The sequence below is a fragment of the Lingula anatina genome, chromosome 1 (assembly GCF_051362555.1).
Source record: "Lingula anatina isolate TDL-2025a chromosome 1, LinAna3.0, whole genome shotgun sequence".
Lineage (NCBI taxonomy): Eukaryota > Metazoa > Brachiopoda > Lingulata > Lingulida > Lingulidae > Lingula > Lingula anatina.
The window spans coordinates 5,891,755-5,915,484 of NC_141767.1; the positions used below are offsets into that span (position 1 = coordinate 5,891,755).

Below are 23,730 nucleotides of genomic sequence, written 5' to 3' on the forward strand. Positions count from 1 at the left end.
TATTCTAGGAAATCAGCCAGGAAGATAATTGCTTTTATATTTCGTTTGAAGTCCAGTTTCAGTGTCAAATGCATATGGTCTTTATAGATATTTTACTTATCTCTTTTCAGAAATCTAGTGTGAATCTACAGAGACAGCACGACAGACGTCGAGAATAAAAATGGCAACCATGAGGACTTTAACTGTCTGGTTCCAATTATTCATCCTCCCTGTGACCGTGTATGGAGTTTGCAATTTCCCAGATTTTCTCCAGCCACACCCAGACATTCCGGGTAGCCACTGGCTGTATAAAGTTATGGACCAAAACAATGAGAGGTCGTTTACGGCAGTGCAAACCAAAGTTTACTTCCAAGGCGGTTCTATGATGGTGAAAGTGAAAGCCGGTCGTCGTGCCAGAAACCCACCATCTCCTTATAACCGCACGTGTGAGGAAGTCGTTAACGGTGACAAATTCTTAGTGCGCCATAAAGACTCTACCGGAGTAATGAAGTATACTTGTATGCAATTTATACAGAGAACCAGGAACGTCGTTCAAATGAAGGAAGCTGAGCTGAGCTCGACTTATGATATATCTTTGTGCGACGACCAGAATCTGCTTTTGGACGACTGGCCAATGCTGGAGGAGCGCGACGTCCGGACCAACTACCATAAGTGTCCGCTCATGGACGGTTTCGATCTGGAAATATACGACAATAAGAAGAACAGAGAACTTTGCGCAGATGAATTCGTCCCTCCCCGCATGGAAAGCGAGTGTCTGGTGGGCGAAGGAATAGTTTTTACATTCCCCGGTGGCGGAAGATGTATGATGAGGACTCTTCTCTTGAATTCGGGTGACGCCGTCCACTGCCTGGCTAGCTGGACTGAAGGGCCATACACATTTGCAGTGCTCCGTCATGCTAAACGCACCTACTACTGGGGTCTACGTTTCCCAACCCGAGGAGGATCCTCCTTCACCGCTCATCTCATGAAGGATGTTGTGTTTGACCGCGGAGCCAGTTTCTCACATACCATGAATTACCTTACTCTAACCATGACAAGTATGAAACTGGGCGCTCTCTGCAAGGACGCGTTTCCAAAGTGTACAACACTGGTCGGCTCCTGCACTGACGAGGTGGTGGCCAAACACTGCCCTGCTACTTGTGGCCTCTGTTCTCCAGATACTTACCCCACCTTCCTCGATTTCCCGTCAGGTTTCCGAGGAGAGTGGATCAAGTCCACAGCACGGGGTCAAGCATCCGTCAAAATAAACACCAACACGATCAACATCGAGAACTTTGCCACATTTCAACCGATTCAGCTGAGTGGCCAAGTAGCAAACAACCTCTATCCCGTAGTCACCTCTTTCGCCAACGGATGTCGCCCGCGTTTTTCTTGTCTTAATATGGAGAATGTTACTCGATCGGTCATCCAGTACAGGGTAGGAATTAGTATTAATTGGCCTCTGTTCTCTTCCGAAACCTTGTGTGACACCAGAAGTTTCCGTAGTGATCTACCTCCACTCTTTGACACTTACAGAAGTGAGCTCCTCCGTAATCTCGTAAGAAAGTACAACACGGAAACAGTTCCGTGTGATCTCCGGGCAAACTATTCCTTCACAACTCAAGTCGAAGGCGCCGCTTGTAAAGGGAACTTGGCACATAAATCCTGCTATAACCAAAAAGAGATGACGATGAAGTTATCAGACTGTTCGGCTAGCCCTTCTACAACTACATTTTCTTGTCTCGCTTCGTACGACGGGTCTGGCGGTGGACAATTCATTGTTACTGAAGACAAAGCAACGTCTGAGATACAGTGTTGGAACTTCCCTATTGATAAACCTGGCACTGCGTATGCCAGTATGGCAGGGGATTGTGACGACCAAACTGCCTTGAGGTTTGGCCTCGGCATTGGGGCTTCACCGGAATATGTTCTTGAGAAAATGACATCCACAGAAGAGGACTGTAAGGACTTGCCATCAACCACTAAAGCTACTACCACTACAGAAAAAATAACCTCAAAACCTGAAGGGACTAAGAATCCACCATATAAGGTCGAAACCGACAAACCTAAATCCACCAGCAAGCCTGGGTCAGTAGGTGCAGTAGGTAATGGTTCATGCAGGACATTCTACTTAAACCAGTATCTAATAATTATCTTATTATTACCAGTGCATATATGGCGGACATACCTATCATAGTATGACATTTTAAAAACGGAACCGCGCGGGGTCTCAAGAATCCAAACTAGCTCCGCGCATAATAGAGGAAGATAGCTCTATTGGTGGTTAATCCAACCAATGAATGCTCAAGGCTTGTGCAATATGCTACATTCCCCGCACTCGCCGTTGGTGGTTGTGAGCAAGTCAGGGGGAATACAAACGCGTGGTAGCTGACCCAAAGTAAAGGACGTGCGATTAAAAAGACACTTGGGTTCTTCTACTACATAGCAAAGCAAAGGCCTTGCGTTTGATGTTACCATTATTATACTAACAACCAGAAAGCTTTGAGAATGTGGCATTTGTATGAAGATAGGAAAAACAAACCCTTTTGTACTATTAATGTTGTAGGTTTTTTATTTCGCTTTTCATGCGGTTTTTGTCAATATGTAAATATGTCCCTTTTTACTTGGTATATTTTATTTTCGTTAACTGTAACTAATTATTGCGATTCTCATAATTTGGGGTAGGGGTAGACACGATAAGCAGTAGGGTTCATAAGGGTCTGAAGCCACGTGCCCCGCGCAACAGTTACAAAAGGACCAATGGACAATGCTTGTCTTAATATGTACCTCGTGATCCGAATTTATTAATTTTTTGTCTTCAGTGTTAATGAATGTTGTTGGTAAATTGAAAGATTGCGTAGTGGACCTGGCACAGGATTGATGTGCAAGCATGTCATTGTCAAGATCCTTTCTTCCCTCTGAATCGTGTCTTCTGTTAAGAAAAATGATGTAAGTAGCATAGAAATATGTAACATTTGTGCAATGATAGTGTGAATGCTCTTCATTGATTGAAGAGCTGAGAAGCCTCGTATGCCAATATTGAAATTTTCATATATTTAAAATCTATTCAGTCTGTAGGTAATATTCTTATACGTGTACTGGTGAGACCGATGTTAACGAGTAATGTTGCTCACACGAGAGAATAAGTTTAATGTAGTGTATCTGTTCTTGGTGTTCTAATAATATGTATGACATATATCGGGACTATATTGTGTACAGGCACCCCGATATTATAACATACCTCAGCGTTATATATCATATACACTATTACTGTCTATGTGCCTAGGCATCCCCGATATTATAACATAAAAGTATTACGTAGCGTAGGTCATGTTTTCGATAATTTGATAATCTGTGTCGAAGTTACATCTTTGTTATCATGTCACAATATTTTTAAGGAACAAATAGCATTTATCCGATTGAAATAGGCACCATTTCATATCATGTCACGGGGTGGTGAAATTGATAGACAAGAAGGTTACAAATCACACAGGTTCAGGCGACATGCTGGTAGGTCTTCACAAGGTAACACTGTGTATATATAAAAACTTCCATAAGGATAAAAATTCATAACATTACTTCTCAAGAAGCCACGATAACTGCTAAATTTTAAGCAAATGTAGTGACGGCTAAAAGCACACCATTTCCTTCCTTACGTCATCGTGTTGATCACTGTAACATTTATCATAATTATCTTTATTACCATGCATTTGATTATGTATGTGTCATGAAGAAGACATTGATTGTGAGAAATGGACAGAATGTCTCCTCATATTGACTTGTATTTTCTCCCGTTGCATGCGGGTTCCAAATTTAACAGTGAAGCAGAATTGTTCGAAAATCCAACGAAATTCAAGTTAGAAATTCTTCGTCCCATGATCTTTTACATTTGGAACATCTTGTATATGGATCTCAAAAGGCCGCCATATTGGACGGCTGTATTACCTCAGAAATGTGTGTATATATATTTCTCTCCAAGGTAGTACATGTGTAAAAAATCATATATAGGGGATTCTTTTGCTCAGATACGAAAAATTGAGTTTCATCCATCTTAACGTTATTTTATTACGGATTTAATCAAGGCGGGCTGTAGAAATTATACATCTGTTTTAGATTAATTTTGTTATACGACGTTGAGAATACGTGACTCACATAGTTTTCCAAACTACCTTGTATATTTTGACATATGATAATACACATTTAGGGGAATTGTGATTGGAAAAACCAACAACACGTTCTATGTACATCACTATGTCTTCCATAGACAAAGAGATTCTCCTTCAGATTTTTGTAGAAACGCATACGCATGCCATCCCTTTTGATATGCAAATCATTCCATTTTAGATGACTAAATGGATCGGATTACGTAAGTGTCGTCTGCTGGGAGGCGAGTTATCTACATGCATGGCTAGGCCACAATGTTCATTAGAAAATAATATGATAACAAATCTCAAAGTGAGTTGTGTAGGCAACTTACAATATTTCATGTTGACTTAGTTGTTACATTTCCAGAGAAGTATAAACAAATGTCGACTCACGTTTAATCCGAGTCGGTTTTGTAGCGTTTGATTTCTTTTTCACAGTGGTACCAGTACTGCGGCGAAGTAAAGCAAAGTATAAAACTTACAAAGATAGGCCCTTTCAATGAGAGATTGTCATGGGGCACGTGTTAGTTTATCGTAGATTTCGATAATGTATGGTAATATGTTATAATCTTTATAAGTGATGAATAAATGGATTTTTATGATACGAGTCGTTTGAAGAGATTTTGTCGCATAATGCCAAAAAAAAAAAAAAAAAAAAAACATGGCAATTTTATCATACTATAATGAATTTTGCGATCTAAAAGAATAGAAATTCTTGCCAAATCTCCATCGGTGAGGGTGAGCCCACGATTTAGACAGTTGACAAGTTGTTGGTCAAATCTACGATCACAATATCAGTAACGATATCCAATGAAGATGATGACTGGTTAGTGTTGGCTCGAGGTGCACCCTGTTTGTATCTAAACACTCCTTTTGATCTGCATAGACTTCATGTTTTGCCAAGTCAAGGACACAAAATCTTTTCTTCCGCCGACTATTAAAACGGTCATTAACGTATCCGCTGCCGTTGTAGTTACTCGCCGAAACCTTAGATAACCGTTGCCTTGCACACAAGAAAAGTTGAGATGCCGAAACAAACTGTGGAATATCAAATGCGGGAATGCGATTGAAGTGCTGGTTTGTGTCGTCTCCAGCGCAATTAGATCACGTTTCACAACTACTGCATTCATATGCCATTTCTGTTGAGTCGAGTGCGTATGAAACCTGCCTTGGCAAAACGTCTAGTTCACCGAAACCGAAGCTTTTGAAGGGCACATATTCTGCGCTTGCACACTGTGTATTTCAAACCGGCCGTAAGTAATGCACGGTTAAAAACACTTAGCTGAGCCATAATTGGAAAGTATTGTTCCCAGTTATGTGCAGGTTAAGTGTGTGAAAATAGAGTAGAGTCACGCTTGGTTCTGCTTTCAATGCAATAAATCAAAATACTGCTACTAATTGTTCTGTTACTTTACTACATAAAAAACGACCTTAGTCGTGTAGAAGCAAGGGCAGGCAAGGAGAGAGAGGGGTAGACCCCCGAAGGCCTATTATAAATGATGAAAGTCAGAGATTCATACTAAATTGATGATTTGACGCTTTAACGTACTACTTGAATGATGTCATGAATGTTTTTAAAAGCTACTGTCCTACTATCCTATTAGGAAATGAAAAAGATAGAGCTCTGTAAAATTTACTGGCAAATTGAATTTTTTTGAATAAATATTAAAAATATGTCAGAAACTCAGAAACTTAATGCCAGTGATTAGAAAAGAATAAAAACATTGATAAAATCGCCTTTTTCGTCCCAATGTCTCCATGTGTATCTCCCGTCGTTGAAACAGAGGGAAACGATATAAATATTAACAGGTCCAAAACTATAGTCCCTTCCCTCGCTTCCATTTCACTCAGGAAGCGTCCTCTCAGTCTCACGGTTCGTTATAGTTACAGTTCACGAGGACACGAATTCCTCAGTATCGAATGATCGAAAAGAAATCTAAAAAATTGAGCAAAGCCCATGTATAGGCCATCAACATAGCACGGACCGGTTCCTATCTTTTCCTGTTTTCAAGAAAAGAACGCCATTAGAAACGTAATTTTCAAAATGAGCCATGATGGAATTCAACGCGGCACCAGATCTAATTGCAACCGAGTTTTTTTTCTTATGTTTATGCCAGATTGGACCCCTAATCCACATTCGTATAAATGTGTGGTTATTGTTTAAATCTACTGAAGTGACTTTTATTATATCACAGGAATTTATTGAAAGGTATTTAACATATATTGCAATCAACTTTGCCTAGGAATGTTTATTGTTTAAATTATATTGAAATTTAATGACAAGAAAGCATAGCTAAGGCAACGTGGGTTTGGGAAGCTTTTCATCTTTTTGAAAAATAAGCTTTAGATCACTGCATTTCCGGAATTGTTTCCGATTAAACCCCCAACACGAAGTTGAAAACAGACTTAAGACCAAGCGTTATTTCCATTTCCACACTCCGTAACAGAAACATGGGCTTAGTCACCGGCCGAGATATAGGTACTAAAACAATTTGTTTGTTACGATTGATCGGTTCAGAAAATATTGCTTCCAACGCCCACGGTAAAATCCAATTAATATGTCTGAAGTTATTTAATAGTGGTTGAAAAGTAATGTTTCGCTCTACTGAGCAGCTGGAGTACTTAATAATTCCAAGGTCGTCATGTTAGTATATTGCAGAGGGAGCAAAGAACATACAGATCGGAAACAATCAGCAAACACGTGGGGACCTAATTTGGCCCCATATATTTACAAAAGCTATTTATCTTTTTTTTTCAAAATCACTATCAAAAAGAGCACAAATTGTTTTTCCTGTCTAAAAAGATTTTTAAAAAAAGTAATCCTCTAATTGTTTGGGTGTAATTGGTATGGATTGCAAGAACGAAATCAACAGCAATGAACGGACCACATCTGGGTTGTGTCTATCATTGTAAAAACAAGTATAAGCAGGGTGGTTGACAGGCCCCCCTATTACCTCTTCAGGCCACGATTCCAAACTTTCATTTTATTGAACCGCGTAATAAACGGGTATGTTGCCAGGACATAGGCCTGTTTCAAGTATCAGGTCACAATGGCAATTAGAGAAAAAAAATCGTATATCACAGAACCCAATAATGGCAGTCAAAAGACATCTCCACTTCTTGTAACGCGAGAGCAAATACTTCATTGGAAAAACAGGTGTGAAGAATTTGATTTGGTGCTATATACACTTAAAGCCACAATACATATCATGAAACGTGCTCCCGAAATTTACAGCGCAACGGAAGTGAGCCAGTTCCTGGCTGGGCGTGGCTTAATTCTTTTTAAATAAAAAAGGTTACCAAACCTGCCTCTTTTCTGACTTTGGACAATTCTGTGTGCAGGGACAGCAGTGCAAACGCCTTCGCGCTGCCAGCTTTAATTAATTAACCGCTACCGGTGGTAGATGCCAGTGTTTGCTTTATAAAGTAAGTTGTATCGAATTAGAAGAGAGCAGTGATCCGCTGTCTGCAGTCAGTGAATGGTGATAGCGCCTCAGGACTAGCAAGACGACAGTACATATGCTTTAACTCGACAACTATAGTATTGTGAACCCTCTCCCTCGATAACCTGCAATAAGTATTCCATGAAAAAGCACTTGTAACCAGTGCAAAACCGCGACCTTTAGGCTACTGGATATATGTCACTTTGGATCTCAGAACGGTGTAAAACCAACTGTATCGATACTCAGCCTCCAAGCAGCAGCAACGGCCCTATGTTATATTAACACGGATATCTCTTGAGAACTGCAATCTGACATTCCTATGCAATGGGACCAGACTTCAAAAAGAGTTGCCTTATAACGTTCTTTTTTGCGACCTGTTGTTTCGCTGCTAACAGCAAACAGGACAAAAAACACGGTAAGGAATATGACATAACACTGTACTAGATTAGTAACAAAGACATCGGTACAGATCACGCGCTGAACGTGAGGCTAAGCATTTAAGGGTTACAAACCCAAGTACTGCTATGGTCGATTCCAGAAGCCAGGCTTTGTTCAGCATTATACTCTTGCTGTGTAGATATTACTAGAATGTAGCACTGACGCTGGGTTATAAACAACAAAATTAACGTCTAGTTAAAGCTGAATGCGACTGGAGAGACCAAGTATCAAATATTGATCTTCAAAACAATAACAGTTGATATTTGATCTGGTTGATATTAAGCACAGATTGTAAGCTGGGGTTTCTTGTTACGAATTGGTTTCTGCAGACGTTGCCGAACTTTGTTGTTAAATGTTGTCATTTAGATATCCCGTATGGAAAAAGTTTTATTACACTGTCATGTGCAGATGGTTTACAAATCGCAAGAGAATTCTTTAAACTGTGTAATTTTTAACTTTTTTCACCATTACATCTCTATCAATTAAAAGTACATTTAATATTGTAATTCTCGATCCTATTTGACCTCCTTTATTTTGTAATTGGTTTGCATGACGGTCTTTTTCATTACCTAATCACTCGTGTTTCACGTTTGTTTTTTCACGCCAGATGCAGCACGGAAGGACCTAGTGCGTGCCTTGACAGCGCATACGGAGGTGGCAGTGATAGGAGATGTATCGCTGCGAAGGAAAAAGTCTGTCACGCTATTTTCCATACGGGTAGAAGACAAAAAGCAGTTGGAAATGACCTTAGACAGAAACAACGTAAAAGGTAGGTTTCAAAGTGTATAACTACGGGAGAATTGAGAGATATTGAGGCAACGCTACCCAGCAACTTTCTGAGTGACGCATCCTTTCTGTTTTGTCAAAACAAATATGGGGAAACAGTAAAAATGTCGGTCAAGAAACATAGGAGGAACTCCCTGTGGAGACAGTGGCTGTGAACGCTTGCATACAGTCTGTGAGCTCTTTTTCGGCAAATTGCAAAGACGTATTTTGTTACAAACCAGTTTCCTTGTTTTAACAAAAGATTATTTTAGATGTCATGAGAGGCAATGAGGTAGCAGAGAACGGCTGCGACTGACAGGAGAGTATGTTAAGAGCGTTTTAGGGCAACTGGGGTTAAATGTCTGCACTAAAAGGTACCCGAGAAAAGTCTTGGTTACTGTTTAATAAAATAATATGCCAGTGTTTTCTTAAAGCCACATTGATTCAAATCCAATATTCTTGTCTATAGTGCCAATTATGCTGGCAGTAGACATTTTATGATATTTCTCAGCACGGGGGCATAATGGTGAGAGGTATGGTTCAAATTAGCAAGCAATACCACATTCTTTAACACCGACGCATTCGGAATTCGAGCACTTTTTTCTCGGCGACTTGTATCTAAATTCGTCCTACGGAGTGAAAATAATCCTTTGAGAAAGGACGTCTTTGAAAAGCAAATTATTATGCGTATTGCTAAACCACCTGTTTAAAGGGTCCCGTAGTGGGACCTCAAGAGACTGAGAAAAAAAATAAACGGTTAGGCATGATAGCAAATGTGTTCAGGCTTTTTGGCATGGCTCACTGAATATTTTATATATTTTCCTCGAGTTTCTGTTAACTGTGAAACGAATCAAATGGAATTTTATACAAACCTCATTAGTTCTAGAATTACTTGCTGTTTTTATTTCCAGTCAGTCAAAATAGAACACTTGGTTCTTTAATGATTTATGTATTGCTGTACATAATCGTGATATCAGTGTAAATGATTTCTGTCCTAAACAACCAAAAATGACATCTAAATGTCTTCTCCTTCGACAACTCATTCGTAACATTCTTTATCTTAGATATAAATAAGATCCCCTTCCTCGTAAATAGTAGTAAAATACTTTGTGGAGTTCCACCACAAACCAAAAGGCATCTAATCCGAGCGTGGTGACATTCCACAAATTGTTGATGTCCATCAAGTAAAGAGGTACATAGTTTTTAAAGAACGTGAAGCAATTAAAATGAATTTATGTCCAGTAGCGCAAAAGTGAAGAACCCAATGTAGGCGTAGTTACCCAATACCGTTGCTACATGTGCAGTGATCAAGGTTTTTGACCTAATCCATCACAAGTACTTCCATGTTGCTGCACTATAAAAATCTAAAGAATAAGTTCTTATACATCGGTGATTAAATGCCGTTCAATGGCCGTTCAGCTCCTTTAGGTTGTGAATAGCGCAATAAATGGTTTCCAAAATGTTGTTTTTGCGGTTTGTTTTAAAAGACACAAAAAAGCTTTCTTGGGCAGTTTCTAACACACTTATAAAATCCACTTGCTAAACCAATAACGAACAACTAAGGATTTGTCAAAGTTCTGCTAAACTATATATTTTCTATAGTGTATCGTAAGTATTAATGGCGTCTATTTGCTATGTGTATTTTCACTACTTAATGTCTTTTAATTTTGGCTCCTTTAAATAAGAAATGTCCCTTGAAACAATAAGTATATCCTATCATAATTGTAATCAAGGAGATGAAGGAGCCTTTTTCTTATGTTTATTTCCTTGATTTCAGTGCTAACGAGTGTGAATTCCAGACCCTTTTTAACGAGGTTTCCCCACGGAGTGTCCAGTGCGACGTACAATGTGATCATTCACCTGTGGGACCTGCAGGAGGCGACCTCTGTAGTCCAGGTGTATGTGGACTGTGTGTCAGTGGGAAGGTTCTTCACGACTGGAGGCCTGAAAGACATACTGTTACAAAATACGTCAACGTCAACGGTAGGTGTGACTGTGTCAGCTGAACAAAAAATGTATGGCAAAGAAAGCAGCATTCTGACACATCATTTCGTTTCAGTTTTTTCCGAGAATGGTGCAAATTAGAGCAAGCATAGCATGCTTAACTACTTCAGTGACTGAGTTAGGGGGTCTTTAGGGCGTCTAGTCATGACACCTGTCTTTAATGTCCCATCTGTTTTTTAACCCAGTTAGAACCTGTCTATCAGTTAAGTATTGCAATATGTTTCACACCTGGGTATGCTTAAGGAATGTTTCCATATATAACTTAAAAGTTAAATCCCCATTTATTAAAGTAAAAAAAAATGGTTTCGCAGTATATGCTGCTAGATAGCGCGCTACAGGCAAACGGAACATCGTTTTAATTAGTTTATGTCAACAAGAAGTTGAACTTGTGCAGTTGCACTCCAGAAACTTAAAGCAAAAATTACAGCCATTGCACTGCCTTTATTCTGTTAATTCAATTGTTTTACCTCAGTCCCCTCCCTTCTCTGGAACTTGCAGTTAAAAGATACAAGTAAAAAATGTTAATAACTTTCAGTCATTTAAACCCTCTTGTTTATTTTCTCTGATTGGGGCCGACTTTTTTGTACTCTAAATAAAGTTGCCCTTTTTTGGGCTTCCTGGGTCAATGAAAAGTAATGAAATGGCTTGTAGGCCTACTTGATAAGACTTTGACAGCGTGCGTTTGGTTAGATGGTACGTATGATTATTTTCTTAACTGACATGTCACATATCACTAAAGCGCCAATGTAAAAGTCCCATAAATATCTCAACTTTTGAAGCAGGGCAGATTAAAGGATTTGTCTCTGTAGACTGCAATTCTATGATTTCGAAGGGTAAAAAATGATGAATTTCCCTGTGTTGACGTTGATCTAATTGCACGATAGGATTTCTTAAAGACATCCTGACAACCTGTTGGGACGCTGACTTAAAAGTTCGGGATCACTTGGCAGGTCATTGATGCAGAACGCGAGGCACGTGTCGACATGAGGGGGGACGGGGCCCTGAAGTGGTTAAATGTTTCACTTGGATATCTAGGTGTTTATCTTGTTATTTGAGAACTACTTTTTGTCGGAGATAGCCTCGGGTTTCCCATTTATTTCATGCCAAAGGAGAGAGGGACGTAGTGTGGCGGAATGTGACGCGCGCAAAGGCGGTGCAGTCGACTGGAGTGTCAAGTGGCTCGATTAAATGAATTGGTGCAAACAGTTAGCCAAATCATACTTCTTTGTACACATGTAACGACTGCTTCCCACGATTTTGCATTTTGTTTTTGGCATTTCAATTGATGAGCAATTACGGTGGGTCGCAATTTCAGTCGTTTGCTTGTAAATAATTGCAATGAACTCATTTTACGTGACAACGCCAAACCCAATATTTGTACTTGTAAAATCAGATGATTTGTGAACGGCTTTCTCTGCATGAATGAATAATAAGATCATGTTACAGGCTATTGATTTACTTTTTTGCTTACATTTAAACAAGCAGTCAGATTTTTTTTATTCGTCTTTAGTTGCCTATTTATTCTGACAATCAGTTCCAAGACTAGTTTTCCTGACGTCATTGATGATTTAAGTCCACGTGACCTTGCCTTACAGTAAAGATATTTTCCTAGAAATGTATCCAATGACAACATGCTGACAAATGCAAAAAAAAAGGGTTTGCTAAAACAAATAAATCACAATGAATACCCGGGGTATGTGTAACAGCACTTGTTTCGCCTTTCGACTCAGGCATTTCCACAGTTTTACCCTGTATAACACATTTAACCACTTCTGTTCGTACCAATTGAGTTTAAGAGAGTTGAAATAAGGTGCATTTTTTTCTTTCCTTTTTGATGGGATCTAAAGCGATGAAAGTATTACGGTGGGGAAATGTGCTTTTTGAGATTTGAAAAAAATTACATTTTTAACGAGGGGAAATGTATAACGCAGGGGGTAAAATACCGAGAAGGGCTTCAAGGCCTACTTCAAATTTATTGATTTTACTGGAGGGCGGCGGTAAATTCTTTCTTTAAAGGTATCCATTCCCTTAAAGCAAGCGTCAGAGCTGCACCTGGGTTGTATATTTAGAAAAATTCCCTTTTTTGAGAAGCAGAGATGATTTGCACTGTCCGATGCATTTACTGATAACACGAAACAACTGTGCGCGGGATGCCCCAGTTTTCTCAAGTGGATGATGTTCCTCACCTGCTACTTACTACCAGACAACAAGTGCCCATTCATGGATTTACAGGCGGGAAAAACACGTGTTGTGTTTCTGAAATGCCATTTATGATATCGAAACCAAAACCACATACACAATACTTGTTATTGTTGATACACGTGGTACATGTATGTGTCTGTGCTCAAAAGATGTATCTGTTCAGAGGGGATGAGTTTCGCCTATGAAATGATGGAAAGTCGAAAAAAACAGATTTTTTATGGTGGCGCATACGTATCCGCTTTTCCTGGGATTTATATAACTACAGCCTTTGAATGAGAGCAAATGAATAATAAGTCTCACTTATGCATTCTGAAATAATTTTAAAATGATTTTTTAGAATGTTAAAAAAAACAAGCTTTTCCATATTGAATCGCAGACTTCAATTCACGCTTTGCCAAATTATTGATCTGTTTATACAAGGGGAGGGGTTCTTGTATGGGTATATAGATTTAAAGTGTCACATGTGGCATCTATTTATTTTATAGTCTTATATTAGACGATGTTAAAGATAACTAAATGGACAAATAATCTAGATGTAAGTCAATAGAAAGTAATGAAACTATTTAAAAACTTGACTGATGACTGTACGATATGGAATTATGGTCTTTTTTGATATTGTTATCAACAAAACAACATCAAATTTGCAATTATAGACCTTTTTTTTGCTAATCCTAATATTATCACGGGTATCTAGGAAAATATTATGTTACTATGGAAACCAAGCGGTAACAGTTCAAAGTGTTGGACTTTATTGGGGTTCTATCTGATGCATTATTAAAAAACAATTTCACCCATATAAATATGTAGCTATTTTCCGAATTCTATAAGGGATGTAGCGAGGAAAGACATATGCCATACTTGTCGCACTTTTCCCTACCTTTCTATTAAACATTGTTACTCAACAGTGTATTTATAGAAAAGTATGCAACACACACGCGTGCACGCACGCGCATACACACACATACACAGTATGTAACACATTGTAAGGACATCAGTTACACATAGCTGGGTTATTTTTAGAAACACTTGATTGAAGAACATAAAAACCAAATTATAAGAGTCTGTTGGCACCATAACCCAGTGCCACACACGTTGTGTAACTAAAACTCGGGTCATCTGGCTTCCGGCAAATATCCTCCGTCACCCTTCATTGCTCTAATCTAGAAAATAGGCTTACAAATACATTGTAGACTTACATACATGTACATATACAATGTTATCTGTAATGAGTGATTCACAAGTGAATAGATACCGATTCTGTAATCTAAGATATGTGTTTTGAATGAATTATTTCAGTTTTTTTTCTTTTCCACTTTCTACTCTGCTCATTGTGGTTCATTTTAATAGGCATTTCACCGACACATGAATATAGTGACAGACGACAATGCACGAGCTATTGTTAGAAACTGCGAACAACCACGAGCCGACAGACCGGTTGCAGACGAGAGAGATAACTTGCTGACGTCAGCTGCAGGTAATTTTATCAGCTAAAACATTCAAAGCTATTATAGTGTGTTGCCCACTTTTTTGTTGCCTACGAGTAATTGTAAAGCAACTTAAGCGAAACGTTCTCTGAATGTATTTTAGTCGCTTTATCCCGCATCTAGGATCTCAAAATATCAAGGCAATCCCGGGCCATTCTTCGTTATCACATATTGACGCACATAGTAATAAAATTCCAACACAACGGAACCCAACAAGTCCAAGGCACAAAAGGTCTGTTGGATACAATTTAAGATGTCTTTGAGAGAAAAATTGAATTTGTCAAGTCTTAAACGTTGAAACACCATCTTAATGGCAATGGCTACCGAGCCAACATTACAGAAGGTCTCAATCAGTTTTAATTTCCTGCCAGACGTTGTTGTTGTATAGTGCGTGGCACTGAAATACGCGCCCGGTGTTTCCTTGGATGTTGTCCCTACTAGGCGCGCACTGCCAATTTTCTAAACAACCCTCTGTATTTTGCCAGCAATTAACACGTAATAGGGGCGTCTTCGCCTTGTTTTGAGAGAGTGACTTTCGAAAATGTCAACACTCTTTACGTAAGAGGCAACTGCTTGAAAAATAACAATTGGCTTTTTATGAATCGCATGCGAACATCTTTCTGGACACCAATGCACAGCGGATGTCATCTTGTCACTTGATATATGTACCACATTACAACTGCTTAGACGCTCCCTGAAGCAAGTCATAACATATAAAAAGACGGGGCTAGCATTAACAACAGGGGAAGCTTGGTCAGACCATTAAAATATTTTGGGAGGGACGGAGATATGTTTGTGAGATAAAGTCATCTATCCAACGTTTGTTTTCATTAAAAAGGCGCTTTTACACAGCCTTTTTGTGTGTGAACCAGTGTTGTGAACACGAGAACGCCATGCTCTGCCACATCCTTGCCTTACGGAATTGGGCCCAAAACAGTTTCACTTATCATTGCCACACCAAGGCAGCCATCAAAGCGAAATAAAACAAGTATGAAAACTTTATCTAAGGATAATGAAGTGCTGGTAACTTAAGTCTTCTTAAAATGGGAGTTTTTCCCAAAGCAGGAATATTTTCTATCAGAATTTTCCTTCCTCCAGGTAATGGCGTGGGCGATGCAATTGTATCGACAATGGTGGATCTCATTAAAACAATGCAAGAACTCCAGGCAGATTTTCGTATTCAGGTAAGCATTATTAAATCCGTTTCTCCATTTCAAAAGTACTCAAACCCATTCTACTTATTTTTTTTATTTCAGGTGCTTACGTTTACTTGGTAAATTAACACAACTTTTAATTTCAATGAGAAAATACAAAAAAAAATGTATAAAAAGTTGGGTTGTGCACAGAAGTTAACACAGTGCAAGAGGTTTATGTAAAAAGCAACCAGACGTCCTCACGGTTTTAACTTAGGTTATACACGTGAGTGTACTTAATTGGCCCAAATCTGTAAGCAAGAAAACACATTTCTTCCATGGAAAATACGTTTTCTCTTTGATTCCTATCAAAAAAGCTTGAATTATATTTTCCAGATGAGGGAAACCCGCCAGTTGGTATCCACTATGGCAAACTGCTACATGTGTAAAGGTATATCAGTTATCTTTAATCAAAAGACGTTCGTTTTTAAAATTCCAAGTTGAGTTATTTCGAGTCCTCAACAAAACCCCTGTGGGGTACGTTCCTCACGCGCACAAATGGTCAAGGAATGTTCGAATCCAATCTATTTTATGCCATGGTTACATCATTAGGCATTTTGACCAATTGGTTGCACGCATCTTTAGTTACAGAGCATGGTATGTTATATATTAACGTATCGTTTACTCACATCGGGTAGATAAAAAAAGGCCCGAACTATGGATTATATATGAAAGTGATTCTTATAAGTCAATGAAATTTAGCTAAATACTGCTTCTTTTTTCCTAAACCATTTAAATGTTTTAACTCGATAGCTTCTATAGTACAAAAAGTCTCCCAAAGTACAAAGCTGAAATTAGAAGCTAAATTGTTACGTAGTCCAGCTGTACCCTTTCAGAAAAGGTGATTTAACCAGACCGTCATAAAGGGCCAACTGTTTTCAGCATTTTTTTCACGTGAGCCAATGCATGCCCTTACCTCTAGCGGAGAAAACCCCGTGCCAACATTTTGAAATACGGTCCTTTCATCCACGTTCAGCAACACAAACGACACTTGGCCTGCTTAGCAGTTTTTACGACTAGAGAGGTTCAGATGAAGCGATCTACAGCTACTTAACTACAAAACAGGGACTGTGTGGGGCAATTATTCTTTCTTGTGAACCCACACATAACCTGCTCTCCCTTTAGCTTCGTAATGTTACTTGCATAGAGAGTGAGCACTTCTTAAAGTTAATACAGTGCACGAGGAACATCGCTATTATCGCCAACCGCAACAACCAGGAGGAAAGCGGTAGTCATTCAGAACACCGTGAAACCCGACATGTATTGGGGGAGATAATTGATAATTATAGTATTGAACCACAAGCATGGATTACTGTTTCAAAACATTGAAACTTTGTGAACTAACACATGCATTTAGCTGAATTTCGTCGTCTCTTTGTAATAGTCTATATAAGAAAATTCAAGATTTAGGCGCCAGATTTTTATCAACCCGATGTTCAGCGCTTCAGTTCACTGTACAATGCAGAGTACGTACACGTATATATCATTTTAAATGCTTTTGGCACCTGCGATCATTGCACGACGTCTTCTCTGAAGCAATTCATTGAAGACAGATGAAAATCATTTATAAAAGTAAAGCGACCTTTCAAATTAGCAGTATTTTTATTTATTAGAAGGCACAGCTCAAACGCACATATTTCTAAGTTCATATGCAGTGTTGTTAAAAAACAAAACATTTAAAATGCTTCTCTATCACAATCACTTTCGGCACCTTTTGGTCGAACCGGCGTTGCCATATTTCAGCAGATATCTTTAAATGCACCGCAAGATTTCTATTTTCAGCCCCCAAAACACAGCAAGAGCAGCCTCTCATCACATGCAAGAACAACCCTTGCTACCCGGGCGTGGCGTGTAAGGACACACCCACTGGTTTTGAGTGCGGCTCATGTCCTCCTGGTTTCAGTGGGAACGGGATATCGTGCACGCGAGTCGTGGCCGGTTGTTCTACAGACCCTTGCTATCCAGGCGTCCAATGCCGGGATACGCCCAATGGATATCGCTGTGGCCCCTGTCCCCCAGGGTTCACAGGGGATGGCCGGAACTGCGTGCCAGACACCAAGCCATGTGACTCCAACCCCTGCTACCCCGGGGTCCAGTGCGAGAATACCCCTGATGGCGGCTTCCGATGTGGACCATGCCCACCGGGTCACATAGGGAATGGAAAGGAGTGCAAGTTTATCAGAGGATGCGAATCCAATCCGTGTGCCCCGGGAGTTGAATGCCGGGACCTGCCAGACGGCTTCCGCTGCGGGCCCTGCCCGCCAGGATTCACTGGAGACGGCGAAATCTGCGTTCCTCTCGGCGCCTGCGCGTCTGGTCCATGTTACCCAGGGGTGCAGTGTCAAGATACACCTGAAGGCTGGTACAGGTGTGGGCCATGTCCAATTGGTTTCACTGGGGACGGCCTAGTGTGTGCCCCAGTGCGCGGTTGTGACAGTTCTCCGTGCTACCCAGGGGTCCAGTGCCGGGACACTATCGATGGTTTCGAGTGCGGCCCCTGCCCACCAGGCTACACGGGCAATGGTGAGGTGTGTGAACCTATTCAAGGCTGCGCGTCCAACCCATGTCACCACCGCGTTCAGTGCCAAGACACGCCAACCCCACCATACTACCGCTGTGGGCCCTGCCCCCCGGGCCACATCGGGGACGGCATCACGTGTCATAAAGACGCCTGTCAACCAAACCCATGTTTTGAAGGGGTGCAGTGTGTTAGTGCAGGCAATGGAGACTACATATGTGGGCCCTGTCCCCCTGGTTTTACCGGTGATGGCAAGACATGTAAGTCTTACAGAGGAGGGTGTGACCCCAATCCCTGCCACCCAGGGGTCCAGTGCCAGGAGACCCCCTTCGGCTACAGGTGTGGCCAGTGCCCGCCTGGGTTCAGCGGAGACGGAGAGACCTGTTTGCCGTACCGAGGCGGGTGTGAGAACAGCCCATGTTACCCTGGGGTACAGTGTTTGGACACGCCCAGTGGGTACCTTTGTGGTCCCTGCCCACCAGGTTATACCGGGGACGGAGTGAGCTGTAACAGGTTCATCACATGTAATGATAGACCATGCTTCGACGGTAAGTAGCACCGACTGCCCTGTTATCCCCTTAACAACCGTCACATATCGAATACATTTTTGGGTATAGGAGCAAACATTGCATAATATAGCCTACCTTTTATTAGTCTGTGAAATTTATTATTATTATTATTATTTTATTTTTTTGGAGGGGGGGGGCATTTTTTGATTCAGAAAATACAGTTTATGAAGATTAACATCAGCGAGAAAACTGCAGTAAACCCGTACAGTCTAGCTCTTGACCCAGCAACTGTAAGGGCAGCTGTAAAAAATCAACTTCCAAATGAGACTTTAACATCCTTCATGTTTTTCACTATGTAAATCAGAGTGTGATTTCCTTAAGTAGCTTTAACTATTGTGAGAATATTCTTTTAAAAGGCTTCTACCTCCTTAACGTTTGACCCACCCATCCATTCACATTTCTATACACCTTCCAACACTCCACCCTTGCATCACCTTTGTCCCGGGGGTGGTACGCCCAAAATAGTTACCAGGTGCCACCCCTGGGACCTCCTTAGTATATAGACTGCCTGATCCCTTCTATTTTCCAGGTTTTCCAATAAAGGCTTAAATCCTAAAGGTTTTCGGTTTAAACTGGCTATAACACGTAAGAGGACAGTATAGACGGCGTTATGGTCGCGTTATAGGACATTTTCTAACATCTTGTTTCATCTGTCCTATTTCTGTTCCAGTTTCTTCACATTTGTAGGTTTATTTTGTTACCATCACCGCACATAATAACCACAGATAGTTCTACTAGAGAATATGCAATCATTGCCCTTTTTATATAGGGCAACGGCGCGGCGAATGTTCATGATGAATGATCTTGCATTGTACTCTAGCCAAGTGCCTTGCAGTGCGGACGGTTTTTTCAAGCCTTTTTCCCTTAAATGTAATTTCTGTTTATTTTCCTTTTTGCTATTTACAATTTCCAATCGTCTCATTTAAGAAAGTAATGTTATTGTTCAAAATACACGAATAAGCTCTTAAAATTACTTCAAGAATAACTCCAGTAACTAAATCCAAATACAAGAACCTGTCCGTCACGGCAAAGCAAATTGGATCGTAACGGAATGTTTATGTAATGTATTATTCTCCAGCGTAGATAATATAATTCTCTTCGTTTTTTCTTTTATTTTTGCTCATTAAATGCGGGAGCATGTTAGCGGCTGTCCCGCGGCGCAGGAGTTTTGCAATGCTACGAACGACTTTTTTATTTGATGACGGAGCAGACATCTCCGTGAATTATGCATTAACTTTAATATGCATGACCAAATTAATTTAATGCAAACACATTCAAATTGTTGCTTTTAACGACTTACATGTACACATAAAAATATATGCACACGACTTGTTTTGGGTTTATGAAAAGAAAAATACATTTTTATTGTTATAAAGGCAACTGCTGTATGTTTAAATCTCTAAGTTTGTGGACATAGTAATCCCAAACATTTGTTTATCAGTGCTGTTAAACCATTCACAGAAAGTCATCACGTTTAATTGAAATACGAAATACAATGAATCAACACAGGTCATCATCATTTGTTTTTTTATTTTCTATCTACATTTAACATATATGTATCATATTTTTACCAACTGCTAGTACGGCTGGCAAGAAAATTAAAAAGAAACCCAATTTACACTTTATTAATTTCATATTAGGCGTCCAGTGTCGTGACGGTGTAGACGGGTTCGAGTGTGGACCCTGCCCACCTGGCTATACAGGGGACGGCCAGGGCACAGGGGGATGCGTGGCCATCCCTAAACGGGAGACGTGTGAGATGCAGCCATGTTTCCCCGGGGTGCCCTGTGTGGACATTGACACCGGGGTCCAGTGTGGACCGTGTCCTGAAGGTTACCGTGGTGACGGCATCACGTGCGAGGATATCGATGAGGTCAGATTAAATCATTTGGTTCCTTTAAATGTTTTAGCGGATACTATTAATGGCAACTCATAATGTTGACCATACAATTGCAACTGTTTGGTGTCTTACTGTGATCATTATCAGTGCAGTCGATACAATGAATAAATCAATAAATTGGTTCATTGATTTCAGTTTTATTTGAGAGACAGTACGAAAAAGAGAAAAAAGTTATAATATCTGCTATAAATTACATGCATCTTATGAGCATGGTTTCAAAAAAAAAGTTTGCGTTTTGAAAAATATTAAAACATGCAGTTAAATTCCGTTTCTCCTATTCCAGTGTGTGGAAGGGGACCCGTGTGACCCTCTGACACGCTGTGTTAACAAATCCCCGGGGTACGAATGTGAAGCGTGTCCTCCTGGCTACCGAGGGGACGCTGTCTCTGGAGTTGGACTGGAGTTTGCTAAAAACAACAAACAGGTATGGAAGGCAAATGACGACGCTTGGGTAGGGTATTCACTTTTAAATAATTGGTTCCAATTATTTTACAGGGTATGTGTGAAATTATATATTTAAAGGGCCTGCTCCAGGCGGGGCGTAACAAAGAGTGTTATACTTAAACGTTTTAAAGCCCCGTTTTTTTATTTCTGTCAACTAGCAGAGCAGTAACATCACTGTTGTTATCCCCTAATTCCAGGTATGTGTAGATATTAACGAGTGTGTGGAGGGAGATCCATGTGCCCCTGGAGTGCGCTGCGTCAACTTAGAGCCTGGTTACCAGTGTGAGGCCTGTCCCCCGGGATTCAGGGGGGATGCAGTCAGAGGAGTGGGGCTCGAGTTTGCTAAAAACAATAAACAGGTATATTTACTGTTTTTATTTGCCGCTTTACTACCGTAGTTATGAGTTGGTTGTTAAGCGATTTAGTTAAGCGTTAGATTTGAACCATATCATATTTTCGACCTATCTGATTTTTAAATTTAAAAATCATTCAAATATCAGTAACGCACCCATCTTAAATTACAATTTGAACCATACGTAAGGCTATTTGATCAAAGAAGCATTATGCTGCATATTGGCAAAAATGACATTTTCATTGGTGCTTAGGGTTTAAAATGTGCTGTTGCATTTTATTAAAAGATATGTGTAGACATTAACGAGTGTGTGGAGGGAGATCCGTGTGCTCCCGGAGTGCGCTGTGTCAACTTAGAGCCTGGTTACCAGTGTGAGGCCTGTCCCCCGGGATTCAGGGGAGATGCAGTCAGGGGAGTGGGGCTCGAGTTTGCTAAAAACAATAAACAGGTAATTCTAAAATGAGTTGCAACTGTCTTAATATAGTTATGTAGCCGCTGTTTTACTAGTTAGTCGTCATCTTTGTATTACGACCTACCTGTAGGCTATTAGGTTGTATTATAACACGTCTAGTTTATCCAATTCTGGCATTATTAGTTTAACTCTTCAAATAATATGACTGAATTAAATCATTTTAAAAGGATTTCGATAAACTCAGCTACAAGGGAACATGCGTATGTCCAAATGAATATTATACTATTTTCTGGTGGAAGATATATATCAGTAATTACGGTGACATTTTTTGTTGTTGGGTGTTTATCATTTAAAATATGCTGTTGTGTTTTAATTTCTAGATATGTGTAGACATAAACGAGTGTGTGGAGGGAGATCCGTGTGCCCCGGGAACGCGCTGTGTCAACTTAGAGCCTGGTTACCAGTGTGAGGCCTGCCCCCCGGGATTCAGGGGGGATGCAGTAGGGGGAGTAGGGCTTGATTTTGCTAATAACAACAAGCAGGTATTTACCGAAGTTATTTGATCAGTTTTGACCACTGACATGACTTTTTTGTGAAATTGAAAAAAAATTACAAGTTGAAAAAGTGAATAGTTTATTGATAAAAGGAGAACCTTACATAACCAGTAATTTATGAATACGTAAATTCAGCATTCAGTGTAAAGTCTATTCCAGACTGTGTAATTATTACATGGGAATACTAATTATCTCATAAATAGGTTTGTGTAGACATTAACGAGTGTGTGGAGGGAGATCCGTGTGCTCCTGGAGTACGCTGTGTCAACTTGGAGCATGGTTACCAGTGTGAGGCCTGTCCCCCGGGTTTCAGGGGGGATGCAGTCAGGGGAGTGGGACTGGAGTTTGCTAAAAACAATAAACAGGTACACCATGATATCAACTGCATTGCTTCTGTTTGCATTATGAGTTTAAAAACGTTTGAAAGTGTTTTCAATTTTTAACATAGAATCTTAAGAAGCATTGTTTTAACAGAATTACTTGATGAGCAAATAAAGTCAGGTGGTAGTGAAACCCTTTTGAATGATGATTGATATCATATTATGTAAGGGTGGTTTCATTTTTAAAAACAATATAGGCGTTTAAAAATGCACTTAAAGTGTGTTGTTCCTTTCTTGCCACAGGTGTGTGTTGATATTGATGAGTGTGTGGAAGGGGACCCGTGTGACCCTCTGACACGCTGTGTTAACAAATCCCCGGGGTACGAATGTGAAGCGTGTCCTCCAGGCTACCGAGGGGACGCTGTCTCTGGAATTGGACTCGAGTTTGCTAAAAATAACAAACAGGTAACTTTTGCATCGAATGCTGTCTGTATTTCGCTTTATCCAGATTGTTTTTTCCCCAATCATTGTCAATTTATATTTTTCCTATCTTTTCTGTTTATTACGTTAGCGCCAACCTTTAAACCCATGAAGCAAGTGGCATAGCTTTCACATATCAATTTATTCCCCAGGTTTGTGTTGATATTGATGAGTGCCTGGAAGCCTCTCCCTGCGATACGTTAACACGCTGTACTAACCTGATGGGCGGGTACGAGTGCAGTGCATGCCCACCTGGCTTTTCAGGAGATGCCGTCAGCGGGGCGGGGCTGGAGTTTGCCAGTGCCAACAAACAGGTGCGTGTCTATCATGACGTCACAAACCAGGGCTGGCAATTGTATATAACCGTCTGTTTACTTATTATTTTGGTGGGTAAAAATCCAGGGTTAAACAGTTACGCAGTACTGCAGAGAATAAAATGTAAATTGTTTTGATGAATGGCCAAACATTGTCATTGAATTAATTGTAATTCCTTTGTCTTACTCGTTAAATTTAATATTGTTTGTAATA

At 40.1% G+C, this 23,730-nt stretch overlaps 2 protein-coding genes across 13 annotated transcripts in view; both read left to right on the forward strand.

The window, feature by feature from the left end:
* The window catches only part of LOC106176579 (uncharacterized), a 32,001-nt gene extending 27,273 nt beyond the window's left edge, over window positions 1-4,728 (forward strand). For all 8 annotated transcript variants that reach the window (XM_013559042.2, XM_013559044.2, XM_087019270.1 and 5 more), the window contains exon 2: window positions 111-4,728. In XM_013559042.2, the coding sequence (XP_013414496.1) occupies window positions 161-2,176 (2,016 nt within the window). In that variant the 5' untranslated portion in view covers window positions 111-160 and the 3' untranslated portion in view covers window positions 2,177-4,728. The remainder of the gene's footprint in view (window positions 1-110) is intronic.
* Window positions 4,729-7,429: 2,701 nt separating this feature from the next.
* LOC106176557 (uncharacterized) overlaps window positions 7,430-23,730 on the forward strand; it is a 36,356-nt gene continuing 20,055 nt past the window's right edge. Inside the window, exons 1-16 of one of the 5 annotated variants that reach the window (XM_013558991.2) lie at window positions 7,430-7,982; window positions 8,613-8,774; window positions 10,548-10,753; window positions 14,324-14,450; window positions 15,559-15,644; window positions 15,990-16,044; window positions 17,436-18,719; window positions 19,284-19,325; window positions 20,381-20,613; window positions 20,924-21,064; window positions 21,282-21,443; window positions 21,723-21,884; window positions 22,229-22,390; window positions 22,606-22,767; window positions 23,026-23,187; window positions 23,355-23,516. In XM_013558991.2, coding sequence (XP_013414445.2) covers window positions 7,892-7,982; window positions 8,613-8,774; window positions 10,548-10,753; window positions 14,324-14,450; window positions 15,559-15,644; window positions 15,990-16,044; window positions 17,436-18,719; window positions 19,284-19,325; window positions 20,381-20,613; window positions 20,924-21,064; window positions 21,282-21,443; window positions 21,723-21,884; window positions 22,229-22,390; window positions 22,606-22,767; window positions 23,026-23,187; window positions 23,355-23,516 — 3,399 coding nt within the window. In that variant the 5' untranslated portion in view covers window positions 7,430-7,891. The remainder of the gene's footprint in view (window positions 7,983-8,612; window positions 8,775-10,547; window positions 10,754-14,323; window positions 14,451-15,558; window positions 15,645-15,989; window positions 16,045-17,435; window positions 18,720-19,283; window positions 19,326-20,380; window positions 20,614-20,923; window positions 21,065-21,281; window positions 21,444-21,722; window positions 21,885-22,228; window positions 22,391-22,605; window positions 22,768-23,025; window positions 23,188-23,354; window positions 23,517-23,730) is intronic. The other 4 variants (XM_087005547.1, XM_013558992.2, XM_087005549.1 and 1 more) reach the window with 4 other exon arrangements.